Source organism: Euprymna scolopes, chromosome 27 (genome assembly GCF_053919585.1).
Source record: "Euprymna scolopes isolate OS-2025 chromosome 27, ASM5391958v1, whole genome shotgun sequence".
Taxonomy (NCBI): domain Eukaryota; kingdom Metazoa; phylum Mollusca; class Cephalopoda; order Sepiida; family Sepiolidae; genus Euprymna; species Euprymna scolopes.
The window spans coordinates 91,377,435-91,398,861 of NC_136508.1; the positions used below are offsets into that span (position 1 = coordinate 91,377,435).

General features: G+C 36.3%; 1 protein-coding gene across 10 annotated transcripts in view; it reads left to right on the plus strand.

The window, feature by feature from the left end:
- LOC145248981 (neural cell adhesion molecule 1-like) overlaps positions 1 to 21,427 on the plus strand; it is a 142,386-nt gene that overhangs the window by 26,094 nt on the left and 94,865 nt on the right. For 8 of the 10 annotated variants that reach the window (XM_080110804.1, XM_080110808.1, XM_080110801.1 and 5 more), the window contains exon 3: positions 1,258 to 1,581. The exons of the other annotated variants lie outside the window; for them this stretch is intronic. In XM_080110804.1, coding sequence (XP_079966930.1) covers positions 1,258 to 1,581 — 324 coding nt within the window. The remainder of the gene's footprint in view (positions 1 to 1,257; positions 1,582 to 21,427) is intronic. 10 annotated transcript variants of the gene reach the window in all.

Sequence of the window (21,427 nt, forward strand, 5' to 3'; positions counted from 1 at the left end):
TATTAAAATTTAAAAAATCGGTGGGTACCCGGTTGTTTTGGGGTGTCGCTAAGAATAAGCGAAATATAAAAAGCAAAAAAAAACAGGAAAACTAACGTTGAGTGAAAAATGGCTTAAATAATACAGGGTTCAATATTTAAATTTAAAAAATCGAAAAAAATAAACCATCTCACACCACGATTCGAAACCAAAACGTTTAGATAAGGAACCAAGGCCTTAACTACCTGATCTAAAGCGACGTATATGAAATTAGTTCGGTTTTTCAACTATTTAAAGTAAATCAGTTTACCCTCCCCTGTCGATAGTTGTCGATTTCGGGGTGAAAAAGTTAACGTTTTTCTCTCTCTCTCTTTCTGTTTGCGTCTTTCTCTCTCTCTCTCTCTCTCTCTCTCTCTGTTTGCGTCTCTCTCTCTCACTTCGTCTTCCTTACTCTAAAGAGTGTTACTAAAAAAGAAAATGGCGTCTGGCTGTTTTTTTTTGTAAAAACTTCGATTGTTAATATTTTTTGTAAGCGTATTTTTTTACTTCACATTTTTGGCTTGTTATTTTTCGTTTAACTATCGTATCTAACTATTTTTAACGTGCTAATAACTTTGGTAACGTTGTCAGCGTATAAGTTCATAGTTTAGCTTGTGTGAGGGTTAAACAAATTTTTACCGGTAACAACATGTTTTTAAATTCAGGCTGCCATTAGAGCTTGCTGACGTCAAGATCACGTGACATGACTCAGCGGGTTTTAAATACAAGTTGATCCAAAATAAACGGCCCCGTGTACACTTTATGTAGAAGAGTTGGCGCCCGTATTTTTGGGGCAGTTATAAATCGATTTAAAAATATGTAATGTTTAACATTAAAATGTCACATTTTTCGGGACCCCCGCCTGCAGAAAATCGATCAATTGCCGCACTTCTGATGGTCCTTTTGGGCCAATTTTTCGATATTTGTCGTCCGGAGGGTGCGGCTTTCATATGAGACCAAGTTTGTGAATTTTTGTTCCGTTGGTCAAAAGTTTTTAGCAGACACACAAGCATACATACATACATACATACTTACATACATACATACATTTTCGCTTTTATATATATATATATATATATATATATATATATATATATATATATATATATTAATATATTTTAGATTATATTTCACAAATAAAATGTTGCTTACTCTCTGTACATGTATTCCAAGAAAGTAAAAAATGTTGGTGCCAAATTTCATTCAGATTTCATTTTTTGTTTCTCTTTTGTTTCATAGTGCCACCAATTTTAGCAGATGGATCTGTAATTGCTTCAAATGGCGAAAAGTTTTACTATGAAAACTCTCCAGCGACGTTTATATGTAAAACACCTCATGCAATATGGAAGATAACTGGACAATGGACTCTAATAAATATAACTGAATGCAATTGTCCCGGGAAATGTGGAAATATTCTTTATAACAAAACGCGTATCACTGCGCATTGCAATGGATTAAGACCTGTACTTCACTTCAAACAAATGATGATTGATGATCATTCCAGAGCTCTAACCTGTATTGATGGTAATAGCGCGTCACTGTTTCACAATTTGTTTGTGGGAAGTAAGTATTTTAATGATTTACTAGCAAGGAGACTCGGCGCTGCCCGGGATTGAATGAGGATCCATAAATTTTTCACCCTCCTATACCTTAATTGTCATCGAAATTGATGAAATTGGCCACTTTAAAAATCAAATAGACTGATTGACTTCTTTAACTGAGGACCTACTGCGGTGCAGTTAGAGGAAGCTTCACATGTCTCCCCGCATTGACTTAGTCTAAAAGTTATTGTAGTCTACATTGCACTGTAGAGAACTTACTGTTGATTTTTGATATATGCCTGGGGGAATATAATTAGTATAAATAGATTGTTTGCCTTCTCTAATTGGGGACCCACTGCTGTGCACTAAGTGAGAGCTTCACAATGATTTGGTCCACACTACATTGTAGTTTAAATTGCACTGTATAGGACTTACTGTTGATTTTATAAAATCATAATTTTCTTTTTTTACAAAAAAGGGGAGGGAGACCTCTTCGGTCTTGGATGACAACCTTCCTGGAGCTGGTGACTCAAACAAATTACCGATCTGCAAACCTAAGCTGCTTAATCGTCCGGCTTCCATACTCCTTCTTTGCCTCTTAGCTAGGCGCAGAGGTACTATCACAGGGATTCGACAGAAATATTTAGTGGTGGATCTTGTTTCCTGACTAGGACAATGAATGCCGTTTTCCCCACTCCCGACAAATCACATCCCTTAAACTGTGAACTTGGGAGTGCTTGAATGCCGTAATGCCAGTGCAAGTAGATTGGCAGTTCCTGGCTGCTGTTCCCGATTGGTAATACATGAGCCCTAACTCTTTGGTAACACTTAGAGCGGCTGTCCCATCAACAGCTGTATAATATCGGAATGTTTTTAGTGCCATGTCACGCATGGAAAGGGACCCTGCACTCATCCCCGGTGGGCTTTCCTGAGGCCACAATCCTAGTAGATGAAAGATCATCTGATGGTCTACTTGTGTTGCATGTCTAGTATTCTGCATTACCGTTTGTTTAGCACCCCTTACCTAAACTGAAAATCTTAAAAAAATGACAGTGCAATAAAAAATTACGATTAAACTAGGCCTAAAACTCAAAGTAAACCAACCTGCCTCCTCCCTTATGGCTTGCATTTACGAACATCCATGGGCTTAGAACTAATTTAAATGATGTTGAAGCATTTCTCCTAACAAACAACCCGGATATCTTAGAGCTAAGTGAGGCTAACCTACACTACTCCATCCCCTCTAACTACTTTAACATGCCCGGATATCTCGCACTCTGCCGGAAGGAATCTGACAGAAATATGCACGGGCTTGGAGTCTGTATTCGAAACACCCTCTCTTTGACTAGAGACACAAAACTATAATCGGACGATCAAGCCTTTATGTGCTTTAGACTTAACATGCAACGTAACATTAGCTACTTTTATTTTCTCTACCACTCCACCTTGACCCAGCACTGTGCCCTAATAAGCAAAGTCTCTGACAGCATAGATGCAGCACTTTCCCTTGACACTAGTGAACAAGTGCATGTATTTGGTGACTTCAATGTCCACTACAGCAACTGCCTTGGATTTTCTACTTACACAGACGCAGCTGATAGCACAACACATAACTTCTCTATATCACTATATTCCCTATCACATATCTAACCCATTTCCCAGACCAGCAGGAACAACATGCATCACTTCTAGATCTATTTATGACCACAGTTCCCGATGCAACCGCTCAAAACAACGAGATATAAAAATGAGACCACTAAATGGTTCGAAACGGCAATTGAAGCACATGTACCCATGCCCCACTTTCCCTAATGGTTTGCTTCTACTTGTGCAGTTGCCATTGCGCAAAAGCAGCATGCGTACCACAGATTTAACTGATATAAGTCCAGTTCATGCAGACAAGTGTATATAGAAGCTAGGAGTAACTGTAAGAAAGAAATAGCAACAGCTAAGAGAGAATTTACTGAAACCACCAAAAAGGAATTAAAGATCAGAAATTAGGAACACTAACATTTTTGCCAGTCGGTTTGCCTTCAACTCCACACTGGACCCTGTTAATCACCCCCTCCCTGACTTTCCTTTGCGGGCAGACGTCACCCTAGACGATCTGAAAATTACCGTTTCTCAGATACAAGCTATCATAAAAACTCTTGACACTTCAAAAGCATGTGGACCTGATTTAATCCCGGCTGTGCTATTAAAAAAATGCCCCGCTGACGCAGACGCAGACGCAGCTGGTAGCACAACACATAACTTCTCTATATCTCATTCCCTATCACAGAGACTAGCAAGAACAACATGCATCACTTTTAGATCTGTTTTTGAAATCGCCCTAAACTCTAGATCTAAAATTGCTCAAAACAACGAGATATTATAAAAAGGCTGACTGGGAAGCCATTAGGGATCTCATCAGAGACGCCCTATGGCGAAATATCTTTTCACTTCCTACTGAACAGTGCGCAAATGAGACAACTGAATGGTTCAAAACGGCAATTGAAGCACATGTTCCAACACGGAAATTTCATAGCAAGCCCCACTCTCCCAAATGGTTTACTTCTACTTGTGCAGCTGCCATAGCGCAAAGGCAGCATGCGTACTGCAGATTTAACCGACATAAGTCCAGTTCAAATAGACAGAAGTATATAGAAACCAGAATAACTGTAGGAAAGAAATAGCAACAGCTAAGAAAGAATTTACTAAAATCACCATAAAAAACGTATCGAAGCACAGAAATTAGGAACCCGTGACTTCTGGAAAATCTAAAACAGTGTAGTAAATGATGGGCAATCAACAATTCCCCCACTATCCAAAAATCATGAAGTTGTTCACTTGCTTGCCAGTCGGTTTGCCTCCGACTCCACACTGGACCCTGCTAACCACCCCCTACCTGACTTTCCTTTGCAGACAGACGCCACATTAGACGATCTGAAAATCACCCCTTCTCAGGTGCATGCTATTTAAAAAAAACTTGACACTTCAAAAGCATGTGGACCTAATCTCATCCCGGCTGTGCTATTAAAAAAGTGCTCACCCGAAATAGCTCCAGTTCTCTCCAAACTTTACAACGAATGCCTTAATGAATCTTGCTTTCCGGACTGCTGAAAAACTGCTTCTGTGGTACCACTTTTCAACAATTCTGGCGAAAGAACTGACCCAGTAAATTATCGCTCCATTAGCCTCCTGCCACTTTTCGCCAAAATATTTGAGTCCATAATTAACCAAGCTCTAGTCTATCACCTTAGAGATGCTAAACTTCTGACCGATTAACAATATGGATTTAGGCAAGCCCGTTCCACAACATACATCCTAACTGTAATCTCTGAACGTATATACCATTCACTGGACAGAGTAGGGGAGGGTAGAGTAGTAGCTCTAGATATAAGGCTTTTGACAGGGTATGGTTCTCAGGAAAATCAGATTATACGGTATCACTGGAAGAATACTTAACATAATTAAATCCTTCTCAGATAAGAGAAAAATCTACGACGGTCGTACATCTAAACAATATGATATAAATGTGTGAGTGCCATAAGGGTCTATCCTATGACCTCTATTATTCCTAATATTCATCTCCCTGATAAAATTGTCTGTGAGATGGGTATATATGCTGATGACACCACGCTCTATAACAGACACGACAGGAAAACAAATGAACACATATCTAGATAAATGACAGAAACACTAGAGGATGACCTCCAATCTGTAGTGAAATGGGGACAAACATGAATGGTCACATTCAATGCTGCCAAGACTAAACTTGTTTCCTTCAATAATTACAAGAAACCTTCTCTACCACCAATAGTAATGACCAATGGCTCTTTATCTGAAAGTACATATTTTAAACTGCTTGGCCTAACGTTCACAGGATACATGAGTTGGAATAATTACATTGAGAGTACTGCCAGGACCGCTGCAAAGAAGGTAGGTTCTCTCTACCGTGCTAGAAAGCTAATAACGCCCGAAAGGATCCTATGCCTCTATAAGGCCACCATTCGCCCATGTATGGAGTACTGTTGTCATATTTGGGCTGGTGCATCTTCTACTAGTCTCTCACTCCTAGACAAGGTTCAAAAGAGAGTCGCCAACCTAAGAGGTCCTGAACTGTCATCAAAGCTCCAGCCTTTGTCCCATCGACGAAATGTTGCATCCCTCTGCCTGTTCTACAAGTATTTTAACGGTGAATGCTCTGACGAACTTCAAGTACTTGTACCCTATCGACATAAATCCCCAGACAAGCAGCTAAATCCCACTCCTTCACAGTCGAGATCCCTAGATGCAAGAGAGCCTTCTACTCCAGTAGTTTCTTGTCCAAAACCGCTAGACTTTGGAGTTTTCTTTTGGGTCCCTGCTTCCCTAACTGTAATGACCTGCAGAAGTTCAAGTGTAACGTGAACCGACATCTTGCTGCCCAATTTCCTACACAGTACCCCTGTAGCTGATGCCCCTGATAGTAGCTCCCTACATCAAAGTGGCAACGTGTCTTGTTTGGGGTGAAAATGTAAAAAAAACAAAAAACAAAAAAAAACACGAAACATTGTATACTGCAATGGATTCAGCCCTGTACTTTAATCAAATGTTGACAATTACAGATTGCTTGTGGGAAGTATTTTCATAATTTACTAGCAGGAAAACGTGACGTTACCCGGGATTGAATGAGAATCAATTAATATTCTATCCTTCCATACTTTAATTGTCATCGATTCTCCATTTTTTAAAAATCAAATTAATTGATTGTCTTCTCTAATTGAGGAGCCACCATGGTTCACTTGGCGGAAATTTTACATGCCTCCTCACAGTGACAGTCTACAATACAATGTAGTCTACATTGCACTGTAGAGAACTTACAGTTGATTTTTATATATTCATGGTAGAATATATTTTCTGTATAAAATAATCGGACGAAATGAAACTCAACACACAGAATAAATTATTATAATATAAATACTATAATACAAATAAAGTATTGACACTCGATCATAGTATCAAGATTAACTCCCCCCCCCCAGATTACTGCTTTTCAGCGTATTTTATAGACAGAGTAATCCATTCTCAGGGAGTGTCAGGATCTTCCATTATATCACCTTCCCCCGAGCTAAATTCTCCACCGAATTTTGCCTTACATATTTTTTTTTTTTTTTTTACGATTAAGCCGTAGGTGTTCAATCCTCTTCCTTTTTCTACTGCTATTTCTCTCCTCAATCCGGGTTCTTTCACATTTAGAAAAGTCAGTAGTATTTTTTGCTTTTTTTTCCTCTATCGGGACTTCAGCGTTTATGGGTGGTTTTATTTGAAAGGAATCATACAATATATCCATTTGCATTTTTTCATCATTTTGGGCGGTTTCTATGTATCAGGGTCTCAATTGATTAATCTGTCTCGTATAGACAAACTTTGCTCCTTGAATTATGTAGATAACTCTCCGGAGTCTTCTAATTACAATACCATCCTATCAAAAACATTTCCTAAATATTTTATCCCCTACTTTATACGATCTTTTTTACTCATGTTCACCCCTAACAAAGCATATCGCCACTTGAACGTATGGAACCATACCTAGGAAAGATTAATAAGACGTTGGTTCAAGTTACATTCAAATTTCTGCATATCATTGCAGCCAGCGAAGCAGGTAGCAGAAAGGGAATCCCAAAGTCTAACTGTTCAAGGGAAGAAGCCATTAGCGTAGAAAGCTTTCTGGCATTTAGGGACCTCAATAGTGAAGGGGTGCGATTTTGGTGCTAAGTGAGGTTATCAGGCATATGTATGTCGAGGGAGCACAAGTGCAGCGAGTTCATCAGAGCACATTTCATCAAAATATTTGTAAAACAGGCACAAAGATGCAACATTGTGGTGATGGGACAGGGGTTATAGCTTAGTTGACAAAGTGGGATATATTAGATTGAAAACTCTTTTTTGGGGTATTATCCAAGAGGGAGAGACTAGTGGTAGTGGCAACAATGCTCCATACATGGGCGTCTTGTAGAGTTACAGCATACTCTCACGTGTGAGTAATCTTCCAGCTCGATAGAGGGAACCCACCTTCTTTGTAGCAGCCTTCACAATGTCCTCAATGTACTTGTTCCATTTCATAATCTTAATTTATAGTCCGTCTTTATTTTTGTAGACTTCTTTCTATTCGGATATATTTTCCTTGCATACATGATCTCGGCAGGCAATAAATTCCCTTTATAAACTGATTTGGTGTTCATCTCTAAAGCATCAATGGTAGGTTTATTTGTTGAGTCTTGTATGTCCTGTATTTGAGCTGACATGTCTTCTGACGTGTTCTTATTTGTTGTCATTTGTTCAGTACCTTCGTTATCAGTATTTCTTTTATTGTTGGCACTACTGAATTTAACTGGTTTCAGTCTTTCTACTGAAACGGTTAGCTTCTCTCCAGATGGCATTTCTATTTGGAAATACTTGTTGTGTTTTTGGATGACCGTATGTGGCCCAGAGCTTCCAGTGGTTTTCGAATTCTATCCTTTCAGAGCCACACATGGGTTGCTGATTTTAGTTCTTCCGGCATGAATGCTTTCTGTATTGTATGCATTGGCTTTTTTAATTCTTGTTTGTATGTTTCGATCTCATTGCCTTTTTAAAAATGGTCGTTTCAATATTTCGAGGTTATTGGCTTTTTTAATGCTCGTTTTAATGTTTTTACCCTTTGTTTTTTATGCTCTTTTAAATGTATCGATCTCGTTAGCTTTTTAAACGTTTAAATGTTTCGATCGCATTGGCGTTTTTAGTGGACGTTTAAATGTATAGATCTCCTTGGCTTTTTTAATGGTCGTCTAAATGTTACGATCTAATTGTTTCTTTTAATGATCGTATAAATGTTTCAATCTCATTGGCTTTTTTTAATCATCGTTTTAATATTTCGACTTCATTGGCTTTATTAATTTAAATATTTCGATCTCAATTCCTTTTTGAAAGGCTCGTTTAAATATTTCGATCTCATTGACTTGTTTTAATGTATTTACCTCTTTCTCTTTTTATGCTTATTTAAATGTATCGATCTCGTTAGCTTTTTTAGTGGTCGTTTAAATGTTTAGATCTCATTGGGTTTTTAATGGTCATTTAAATGTTTCGACTTCGTTGGCTTTTTAATGGTCGTTTTAGTGTTTCGCTCTCATTGGATTTTTTAATATTCGTTTAAATGTTTCGATCTCATTTGCTTTTTAATGCTCGTTTAAAGGTTTTGATCTCATTTGGGGTTTTTAATGATCTTTTTAATGTATTTACCTCTTGGTCTTTTTCATGCTCATTTTAATGTATCGATCTCATTGGCTTTTTTAATGGTCGCTTAAATGTTTCGATGTCATTGACTTTTTTTAATGCTCGTTTAAATGTTTGATCCGATTGAGTTTTTTTAATGGTTGTTTAAATGTTGGCTTTTTTAATGCTCGTTTTAATGTTTTTATCTCAATGTACTTTTTTAATGGTCGTTTTAATGTTTCGATCTCATTGGCTTTTTTAATGGTTGTTTAATGGTTCGATCTCATTGGCTTTTTTAATGGTCGTTCAATATTTCGATCTTATTGGCTTTTTAATGCTCGTTTAAATGATCCGAGTTCATTGAAATGTTTAATTCTCGTTGTAATGTATTTTCTATTTGCTTTTATAAGCTCATTTATATGCATCCATCTCGTTAGCTTTTTTAAATTGCTGTTTAATATAGATCTCGTGAGCTATTTTAAATGGTCGTTTAAATGTTTCAATCTCATTGGCTTTTTTTAATTATGGTTTAAATGTTTCGATTTCATTGACTTGGTTTAATGCGCGTTTAAATGTTTCGATCTCATTGGTTTTTTAATGGTCGTTTAAATGTTTGGATCCCATTGGTTTTTTAATGGTCGTTTAATGGTTCGATGTCATTGGCTTTTTTATTAGTCGTTAAATGTTTCGATCTCATTAACTTTTTTTAATGCTCGTTTAAATGTTTCGATCTCATTGGCTTTTTAATTCTCGTTTTAATGCATTTACCTCTTTGTCTTTCTTGTGCTCATTTAAATGTATCGATCTCGTTAGCTTTTTTTAATGGCAGTTGAAATGTATAGATCTCGTTAGCTTTTTTGTTTAATGGTTTTCTAAATGTTTCGATCTCATTGGCTTTTTTAATGGTCGTTTAAATGTTTTGTTCTCATTTGCTTTTTTAATGGTCGTTTAAATGTTTCCATCTCCTGGGCTTTTTTAATAGTCGTTTAAATGTTTCAATCTCATTGGCTTTTTCAATGGTCATTTAAATGTTTCAATCTCATTGACTTTTTAATAGTCGTTTAAATGTTTCGATCTCATTGACTTTTTAATGGTTGTTTAAATATTTCGATCTCATTGGCTTTTTAATGGTTGTTTAAATGTTTCGATCTTATTGGCATTTTTATGGTCGTTTTAATGTTTTGATCTCATTGGCCTTTTTAAATGATCGTTTAAATGTTTCGATCTCATTGGTTTTTTTTAATGGTCGTTTAAATACTTCGATCTCATTGGATTTTTTTAAATTATCATTTAAATGTTTCGACATCATTGGCATTTTTTAATGCCCGTTTAAGTGTTTCGATCTCATTGGCTTTTTTTAATGGTCGTTTAAATCTTTCGATCTCATTGACTTATTTAATGGTCGTTTAATGGTGCGATCTCATTGGCTTTTTTAATGGTCGTTAAATCTCTTGATCTCATCGGCTTTTTTTAATGCTCCTTTGAATGTTTCGATCTCGTTGGCTTTTTTAATCGTCGTTTAATTATTTCGATTTCATTGGCCTTTTTAATGGTCGTTATAATGTTTCGATCTCATTGGGGTTTTACTGGTCTTTTAAATGTTTGAATCTAATTGAGTTTTTACTATAGTCGTTTAAATGTTTCGATCTCATTGACTCTTTTAATGCTCGGTAAAATATTTCGATCTTTTTGGCTTTTTAATGGTCGTTTAAATGGTTCGATCTCATTGGCTTTTTTTGATGGTCGGTTAAACGTTTCGATCTCATTAGCTTTTTTAATGGTCGTTTACATGTTTCAATCTCATTGGATTTTTTAATGGTCGTTTAAATATTTCGATCTGATTGACTTTTTTTAATGCTCATTAAAATATTTCGATCGTATTGGCTTTTTATTGTCGTTAAAATGTTTCGACTTTATTGGCTATTTTAATGGTCGTTTAATGTTTCTATCTCATTGGCTTTTTTAATGGGCGTTTAAATGTATAGATCTGGTTGGCTTTTTAATAATCGTTTAAATCTTTCGATCTCAATGTATCTCGTTGGCTTTTTTAATGCTCGTTTAAATGTATTGATCTTGTTGGCTTTTTTAATGCTCGTTTAAATGCATCGCTACTGTTATATCGATGAACTTACTTCGCTGTTTCTCGGTGTTCGATAAACTTTAAATTCCTTTCCGGGGGAAATCCTAGTAATGTTACTTACTATGTTGCAAAAGCAAAGTAATAAAGTAATGTTACTTACTATGTTGCAAAAGCAAAGTAATAAAAATTAAAATTATTGCCGACATGGGCACGATTTTCTACCATGTGCCGTATTATTTGTCCTACCCAATACTCCATGCATAATTGAATGGTTGTCTTGTAGATTTACAGGATACTCTCAGGTGTGAGTAATCTTCTAGCTCGATAGATGGAACCTACCTTCTTTGCAGCAGCCTTCGTAATGTCCTCAACGTATTTGTTTCAGTTCATAATCTTAATTTATAGTTCGTCTTTATTTTCGTATACTTCTTTCTATTTGGCAACAACTTGTCGAATATTGAACCTATTTTTATTGCATACATAAATCAAGCACAGTAATAAAAATACAAATAATAGTCGGTTTGCGCACGATTTTGTACCACGTGTCGTGTCTTTTGTCCCACCCACTTCACCGTCCTTTTGCCTTCGCTCTTTTTAGGGCTGCCAATTGATTTATATGCAAATTGATAAATATCAAACTGCACGCCTTCATGATTCTTAAAGATCATCTCGCAGAAATCCATGCTGAGGGCTTCAAAACACAGCAAGCACCCAATACACGGCTAGATACAGCTAGCGGCCGCTACACAGCTAGATACAGCTAGAATCTCCTGTATTACTTTGACAGTTTTACCATCAACTCTGCCCTCCCACCTGTTCTTCTTTTAACGTATCTACATGCTAGTCGCAGCCATCCAGCAACTGGATAGTGTCCAAACATTTTAGCACAATCAACATCCTTTCAAATGTTCCACAACTTCTTTTGTTGATATCTTCGTTACATACACTATTATATCATCGATGTACGAATCGGTGGCTCCTTTTTTTTCTTCCTTTCTTCAACGCCGTTTTCAAAACAGCTGCCAAAATCTTCGGTACAATACTCATTGTGTATCCAAGCCTGTTAGGCAGTAAGTTTTTCTTTTATAGCAGACCAGCTGGTACTGCCATAGTTCCTTAGCCACATGCAGTTGCAAGCAGGCTAACTTAAGGACCCCAATCGCAGTTCCTCCCACCAACCGTCTCCACTTTCTCATCTTTTCATCACACACATCTATTATATTGTCCCCTGCAGGACGCACCACAAAATGCTACAATTCACGGAAGTCTAACACTGGCCTGACGCCCTTTTCTTGCCTGGAACACTGCACTCAATGGTAACACACCTTTTCCTTCTGTCTTCCATGGTAAAAGAATACCTTCTGCTGTCCGCCTTTTCACCCCTTCCTCAACGTCTTTTTCATTAATTTTATAAACATCCGGCTGATGTGCAGCTACGGCACAGTTTACATTTTCAGACTTTACCTTAGCTTTCTTCATAGGTACACATCTCATCTCATTGATTATATTCATTCCAATTATGACGTTAATCTCATCAATGACGTGATTCAGTATGTCACTTCCACTTTTACTTGTACTCTATGTATTTGATTTCCACTTTGGGAGATCATTTAGATTTTGTTCCTGCTTTTCAACATGTGCAGTCATTTCCATATTGTTCACAACCACTTCTATTATCGAAAAAGGCCAGTACTGCGCCTTTATTCGGTTGGCATCGAAGCTAATGCGCAGTAACTCTTTCTTGCCAGTTTCCCCGACTCTGAGGACAATACCTTCCAATGTTACCAAACTTTCCACAGTTGTAGCACTTTAATCTCCTTACAATATTTTATCAAGTGAGGTTCTCGATATCCGAAACACTATATTTCGACCATTACCTTTCATGTTTACATATTTTCTTTTCCCGTTATTTTTCTAACTTTCGATGAAGCAGCATCTTTTTAGGTTTCTGAAAATCTTTCTATACATTGAAACCTGAGAACATTCGAAACAAATCTTGTTCCTTAAATAACATCTATTTGTAGCATCATTCGGACTCCCATATGATTAACAGTAAATCTTTCTTACATAGTGTTATTTTTTCTTTCATTCATAAGGTTCTTTTTCTTTCATTCATAAAGTTCTTTTTCTTTTCTAACTTTGTAGTCACGTTTAGCTTCATTAATTCAAGCAACATATTTTTTCAATACGTACTGTAAATTAAATACGCTGGTATCATCTATATTCGGTAAGGTAAGACGTATCCACACTACTGGTTTTCCTCTACCAAATAAATATCTCCAGAAAGAAAACCAACCTTCAATAAAATGTCCATATGAAATAGAAGAGAAAAGGAAAATTAAATGAAAACAAATTGTTCAAACTCCTGCTTTCCCATGACTAAATTAAACTGAAACTTTCCACTGTCCGTTCTCCTCTCTCTTACACTCCTCTCTCTCTCTCTCTTTCTTTGCTGTCGAAACAAGAACTGCCGTTTTGTTTTCAACTCATCCTTTTCATAACAGTTTCTGTCCTCTTATGCAAATCAATGCCACATGTATATAATCGGGCTTTCTACAAATGAAGATTTTTTTCTTTCTCTTTCCCTCCCTCATTCCGCCATCTGACAGTGGAGAGCCGCATGTGTTTGACACATTTTTACAATTAACTTCAAACAGCTAAGTAATAGGTTTATTTAATGTAAAATGTTGGCATCGTGTATCTGTAGACGCCACATTGGATATTTTTCTGACCGTTCGTTTAAGTTATAAAATTGTAATCTCGAATTAGGTATCGGTCTGATCTAAGCCAATGGGAATAGCTGGAATGTTTTAAGGGAGAATTTATTATTTTTTGAATTGGCGAACGGGAATTTAACGGTCTTGCTATTAGTTTACGTATCTGGTACGGAGGGTGAAACCACATGATCCGTACCACGAGACCGAAAGTAAAAGAGGGCTTATGCAAATATGTGACGGTAAAAATCTGGCTAAAGAAATTAAAATGCAAGGATTACATTAACTTTTACGTTAGATATCATATGTTTTCATTTCTTGAAAATGATTTATCAACTACAGATTTAACTGTGATATTCGTTGTCAGCGTACCCGAAAACCTATAAAGTCGATACTTACAATCTAAAAACGGCCACAAGACTGAATTAGCCAACGAAAGGTTGACACGAAAGCAATAACATAACAGAAGTTCTCTTGCCCATTATTTTTAAAAGAAATTCAATTAGATTTGAATTTGCTCAAAAATATGTAAAAAGGTTTTTGTTAATCCACCCCACAATATTGTAAGTATAATTCTATTCTTTTTACATTGTATTGCAAAATCATCCAATACCAGAAGTTTACATTATTAATATTTAATTATGATATTACTATAAGTTACCCTTAGAATGGTAAAAAAGGCTAACAAAACGTTATAGTCTGCAATAAGTGGTTTATCTACCAAACAAGATGCTACAGTCCTTGGAAACCGGACGTTTGTTCTGTCCGAATCCTTTCTTTTCATTTAAAATGTGATATGAAAATTTGGCAACGTGGGGTATTTCAGGTAATTATTTAATAATTTTATTTAATGAAATCTCCCCCGCGTCAATGGAAGCTTCTATTCGAGACCTAAACCTTTGGCAGCGCATATAAGATGGTCTTCATCGATGTTGTCCACTACTCTGACTATGGGTGCGTTCAGAGAATCTTTGGTGGTGTAGGGATGTCTATTTACATCTCTCTCGATAACGCCCCAGCGAATTAAGGTCTGTAGAGCTTGGGACTACAAGTTGGGGTTAATATGAAATGAATATTGTTGAAAAATGTAGGATCTTCCATTTCTTACTCTATCGATCCCTGGCTTAACAACAGTACCCAGGTCATCAATGTAAGCAGCAGAATTGACTTTTATGTGCTTCATTACTAAATTACATTATTAAATTTTTGTGCATAACTTTTGAAACTTCGGAGGGGTTAGTACATAGCCATCTGTCGTTCCTTCTGTTTACTTTTTGGTCCTGGTCCAAATTCTTTTCGTCTGAAAAAAGAACAAATCATGTCTTGTTCAGCAGAATATTTCAGTTTGTTTAAAAGTCTATCGGATGTTACAAAAGCATTTTCTTTGGTGGTGATGGATATAAACTGGCTTCTCCTCATCATATGGGACTTGTGTCAAAGATTCTCATTGACCGTCCTTCGAATTGTAGCTTCGGAGACACCGAGATCTTTTACAATTAATCTCATTAACTTCTGGGGGCTCTCATTGTGTGTTCCAATAATATCAAAGCGTGGGTGATGCTTTTTTACGTTTAGCAACAATAGAAATCTGGCCATTATTATCTTCTAACTTAAAATTCGTTCAGCTTCTGCAGAGTCAGTTGAGCAAAATGCGGGCGAGTGTGGTCATTGAGGAGAATTGGTCCCTTCATATTGACTAATCTGGGCACATACGTTGTAGCTTCTGGTGCATTTTGTTGATTTCGCCATAATCGTTTCACCCAGATTTAAGAAGCTGTGATGGATGAGATCACCAAAACAGTCACAATAACCTTTTATTCTGCTGCAACTCCAGTTTCGGGAAGTGTTGTGGAGCTTCTCTGTGTCGAACATCATCGGTTGTCATATAGGATCCACATCTCATCAAACATCACAATCCGCTAGTGAAATGGACCGTTTTTGTTGCACAGAAGGAGCGTAGAAGACACCTCAAAACAACGATTTTTTTTATTGTTTCAATTCATGCGGCACCCATTTATCCAACTTTTTTACTTCCCTATTTGCTTTAAATGGCAAAAGACTGGTGAGTGGTAGACCTTATGTTCACCAACAACTTCTTGTGTTGTTTTGTGAGAATGGGCTTCAATTAAGGTCTTCAAATATTCGTTATCAACCGCAAGAAAATCGGATTTAAATTTAGTCCATGCTGTTGGATAACCTGCAAAAAATGAATGATGAGATTGAGAACTATAATGAATAACATGATTGGGTAGAGCGAAAAACGCGCTTCAAAATAATATATAACATGGCTATATATACATATATATATATATATATATATATATATATATATATATATCAATGAATTAATTTAGAAATCATATCTAAAAGTAACATATGTGAGAAAGCTATATTGTTTTTGCACCAACCTAATATATGAGATAAAAATACAAAGAGGTATCTTCCAAGGAGATTCACTAACACCATAGTCGTGATGCTTTTTAACAATATCCTGAGGAAATGCCAAGCCGAATACAAGTTTACTTATACCGATAAATGAATAATGCACCTAATGTATATAGACGACCTAAAACTTTTATCCAAGTGGAATTCGGAAGGGAAAAGTGCACATTGCTAGTTATAACAAACTGGAAAACTGGATGCAACAGAGGGTATAGAACTACCCAACCAAGAGAAGATTAGGACCATAGGCTAACATAACATCTGCAAGTATCTGGAAGTTATGGAAGCACACACAATCAAATCAACAGAAATTTCAAAGAAAATTGAAAAAGAAGAACAAAAAAAAACTCCTAGAAACTTAATTATATATTAGGACACCTAATAAAAATGATATAAACACATGGCCAATATCACTAGTAAGATACTCTGAACCATTTATAAGCTGGACCAAAGAAGGACTGAGGCATCTCGGTTAGAAGACCTGGAAACTTATGATCATGCATAATGCACTACATCTGAAGGATGATGTTGACCGACTCTACATGACAAGGAAAAGACAAAGGAAAAAGACTGGTTGAGATAGGTCACTGTGTGAATGACCCCAAAGTAAAATTAGAAAAATATATGATGCAGAACACAGAAGGGATAATTAGTCAAGGAAAATGGAAATGCCAAGAAGAGAGAGTATTACTCAGGACTCCACTGGAGGAGTGCAAAAAGGACTTGAGAAGGCTTTTTGCCACCTAAATTGCAGTGAAGGCTAATGGTCATTGCTAGCAAGAAGTCAATGATAAAAAACGCAGCTGTTGCCAGTGCGCAATGTCTGATGACGATCAGTGTGAAACCTCCTAGTGAGTTGTGTTTTGTTGAAGAGGTAACAATTCAAAATATGAACGATATGAAATATGATTTTAGGAAAATGATACTTTCCTTTATTTACAATAATAACGAAATAAACGAAAAGGTTGTACGCAAGTTTTTACAATAACAAAACAAACGAAAAAGGTTTGTTAACAAAAGATACAGTCGTTTAGAATTACTACTATCAATGCAAAAAAAAAATAATGAAGGCTTGGTGAAACTCGGGTAAAAAAGGACGAGGGAGTGACGATTACGTGGGAGAAGGAAGGGTAGTCAAAATTAAGAACAGCCGACAGGCAAGACTTCGAGTGACTATTCACTCTATTAATAACGAAATTCAATGACAATAAGATTTCTTTTCTTTTTTTTCTTTTAAATGTTTGGTCAATGAGAAATTTTCAAAATTCTATTTACCACTGGTGCAGAAGGCATTTTCTGCAAACTTTCCGTGGGTTGAGAGGAGATATTTTCCTTTTTTTCGTTTTGGATTTTTTCGGCTTGACTTATCCATGAATCAGGGACTTGAGTTACCTAATCGGTTTCGAGCTGATAACTGATCTGGTTTCCTTTTCCACAATTTATCTGGCACCCTAATCCATTCTAGATTATTGCAGAATCCCCTGGGACCTTCTAGATCATTCTAAAACTTCTAGATCCTTCTAAAAATTTATATGACTATACTCTGGTTTAAAAGCTTTTGGGATTCGATTATTAGGACTGCCTAGAATACTTTAGAACATATTTTAAACGGTTTTATTGATTTTTATTGTTATTTCATAGAAATGCTCCCCCGTAACACTTGATGATGATAATAATAATAATAATAATAATAATAATAATAATAATAATAATAATAATAATAATAATAATAATAATAATAACTGCAACACAAGATAACTCGATAAGAACCAACCATATCAAAGCAAGAATCGATAAAACACAAGAAAATAGCAAATGCAGACTGTGGACAAAGAGACAAAACGATAAACCATATAGTAAGTGAATGCAGCAAACTGGCCTAAAAGGAATACAAAAACAGGCATGACCAAGTGGGGAGGGCGGTGCACTGGAAATTGTGCAAACGACTGCATTTTTAGCGTACATACAAATAGTACAAGCATAAACCCGCAACAGCACTCGAAAACGAGAACCACAAAATCCTATGGGACATGGACATACAGACGGACAAACCCATCCAATCAAGAAGACCAGATGTCGTAATAATTAACAAGAAAGAAAAATCCTGTCAAATCGTAGACTTTGCTGTCCCAGCTGACCACAGGGTGAGTATTAAAGAAAAGGAGAAACGAAGCAAATACACAGAGCTAGCCAGATAGTTAAAAGGGATTTGGATAATGAAGAAAATCAAAATAGTACCGATAATAGTAGGAGCACTAGGAACAATTCCGAAAAACTTCGAAAAAAGACTGTCAGAAATTGGAATCAGAGGAATAACTGGAAAAGTACAACGACTAACGATAATGAAAACGACTGAAATATTAAAGAAAACCCTAGAATGCGGAGAATAATACAAGAAGACAATATAATGAATAAGCGTTACAGGGAATGAAGAACACCGAAGCTGCATATCTATAAGTTCTACATCCCATCATGCATCCCCCCATAGTTTCACCACCGCTCCTCCCAATAAAAAAGTGACACCAAAGAGCTGAGAAAGGTCAAGAAGGACTGAAAGACCGATGAGAGAGCGGCAGCCAGACCTCGGTTTGACAAGCGCAAAGAGAACTGGGACTTTGGGGAGGCTTAGTGTCACTCAAATTCCAGTATAAACCAATGGCCACTGCCGGCGAAAAATCAATGGTAAGAGGCTGTTGCGATGATGCAAATTCATTTGCAAATGCTATCGAAGGAGGTGGAGAGAACTGGACGTCTGAGGAGACTTGTTGTCACTCAGCTTCCAAAGAACACCACAGGTTTCCAATCAGATCGTTTGTTGACTTGTGTGAAAGCTCCATGTGAGCCAATAATAATAATAATAATAATAATAATAATAATAATAATAATAATAATAATAATAATAATAATAATAATAATAGTCTGTTTAACATCAGTTTTTCATGTTGGCTTGTATTGGGCGACTTTAAGAAATTGACATTTAAACTAAACTATCTCCGACCAGGTCTTAATTATCCCGCTTCATCTCAAGTCCATTTCTTATCACGCTCTACTGTTTTCCTTGCTTTCTCCTATTAGCTGCACATGCTATCGCTGCTGTTTTATATCTACTTCTTTCAATGTCGTGTGACATAGCCCTTAAATTGGATTATGTAGTTGAATGAAAATTTAAAAATTTAATTTTAGGTCAACAAGAAGTGTATCGTTTTTTTTTTTTTTTTTTTTTTTTGTTATTTTTATATTTTATCACCGGGGCAAAATGAACATGGGTTCCAAGAGAGAGAGAGAGAGAGAGAGAGAAAGAGAGAGAGAGAGAGAGCAAGAAACAGTACAGGAGTAGGAGAGAGAGAGGTGAGAAAAGCCGTTTAACACGCATGACCCTGTCAACGAGATAACCGGGTCATTTGCTCAGAAACACACTTTATGATCCCTGCTAGTTGCTAAGCCACAAAGAAAGAAAAGAGGGGGATAAGAAATGTATAGAGAAGAGAAGAGAGTGAGAAGGAAAAAAAGAGTAAAAGGGACATTTTTGGTAGAGAGCACAGATCACTGTCAAGAATCCCACGAAGTAAATATCAAGCCCACGGTAGATGCGAAGATGGGTGAAACAGACGTTGAAGTTTACCCAGACATAGACGCCAAAATTAAGAATGACTGTTGTCCGAATAAATTAGGTAATAGCGATGACGGAATAAATAAAATAAACTGCAGAGACGGTGATGTTAATGAAAATAAATTGAAAGAAAAAACTAAAAACGACAGTAAGAAGAAATTAAACGGTAAATGTGATGACGACCACGATAACGTATTAAGATACAAAAGGGATGACAGCTATGTGAATAAATTGAGGGATGCTGATTATGACGACGGCGGTAGTGGAAGAATATCTGAGGGGGAGAGGTTCATTGAGAAGGCCAGTGAGACGAAACTTTCCTGTGTTGGAGAGAAGGCTGGCGAAGTTCACAAGACTTTATGCATAAATAACGATAGCAATAACGAGTACGACGACGATAATGGTGACGATGATAAAAATACACCGAATGACGAAGGTGAGGATAATGTTACTTGCGAGAATGTAATTACATATACATGTTTGGTTTCCCCGGATATCCTTCTATTAAGAATTCTTTTTACAGGCTGTCCCAAAAGAAGCTGACGGATTTTAAATTTGATTAACTTCCTCAATATTTAAGTTATGCTTACCGATTTTCATATGTAGGTAGATGAGCCTCTCCGTGATTTTTTTGAGATATAGTAAGATATCATAGTCTACTTATTCTAATTTTATTCACACAACTTAATCTAGGGTATGCTTTTCACAAGGTCTAATTTTAGTTATTTAGTTAGATGATCTGAAAAAAAAAAAAAAGGAGAAAAATATAAAAAATTAAAATTATGCTAAGAATATTTTTAACCATCAGCTTCTTTTGGGACACCCTGTAGAAGGATATTATATATTTCTGTGTATATATATATATATATATATATATATATATATATATATATATATATATATATATATCGTAATGCTAATGGGATTATGATTATGGTTTTTAGGTATGTGTATGTATATGTTATGTGTATAGATAAGTTTATATATATAATATATATATATATATATTTGTACATGTGTGTAGTTTTATGTGTGTATTAGTATGTATCTCTATGATATGTGTGTCTATGTGTATGCATGTGTGTATATGTAGATTTATATGTAACTTTCATTTATTATGAGAATTATGAGGAAAGTGACATTCCGCTGTTTAGAGAATTATATTGGCAGGCTAAATTAAAAAAAAATAATCAAAGTTCGTACGGCACTCGAACCCCGTCTTAAATTTCATGAAAAAGTGTCACATGCAACACCTTTTCATTTGTTTTGGCGGGGGTATGTGACATAGCCCTTAAATTGGGTTATGTATTTGAATGAAAATAAAAAAAAAAAAAAAATTTTAGGTCAACGAGAAATGTATTTTTTTGTTTTTTTTTATATTATATCACAGAGGCAAAATGAACATGGGTTCCAAGAGAGAGAAAGAGAGAGAGAGAGGGGGGAGAGGGGACGAGACAGTATAGAAGAAAGAGGGAGATGCTAAACCTAGAGAAAGAGAGAGAGAGAGAGAAACAGTACAGGAGTAGGAGAGGGAGGTGAGAAAAGCCTTTTAACACGCATGACCGGTCAATGAGATAACTAGGTAATTTTCTCAGAAACACACTTTATGACACCTGCTAGTTTCTAAACAACAAAAAAAAAGAAAAGAGAGGGATAAGAAATGTATAGAGAATAGAAGAGAGAGAGAGGGGGGAAAATAGAGGAAAAGGGTCATTTTTGGTACAGAGTACAGATCACCGCCTGGCCATCGTGCTGAGCGGCCTTGGAAAAATTCCCACCCCAGCGACATTACATCGCCTGACGAGGA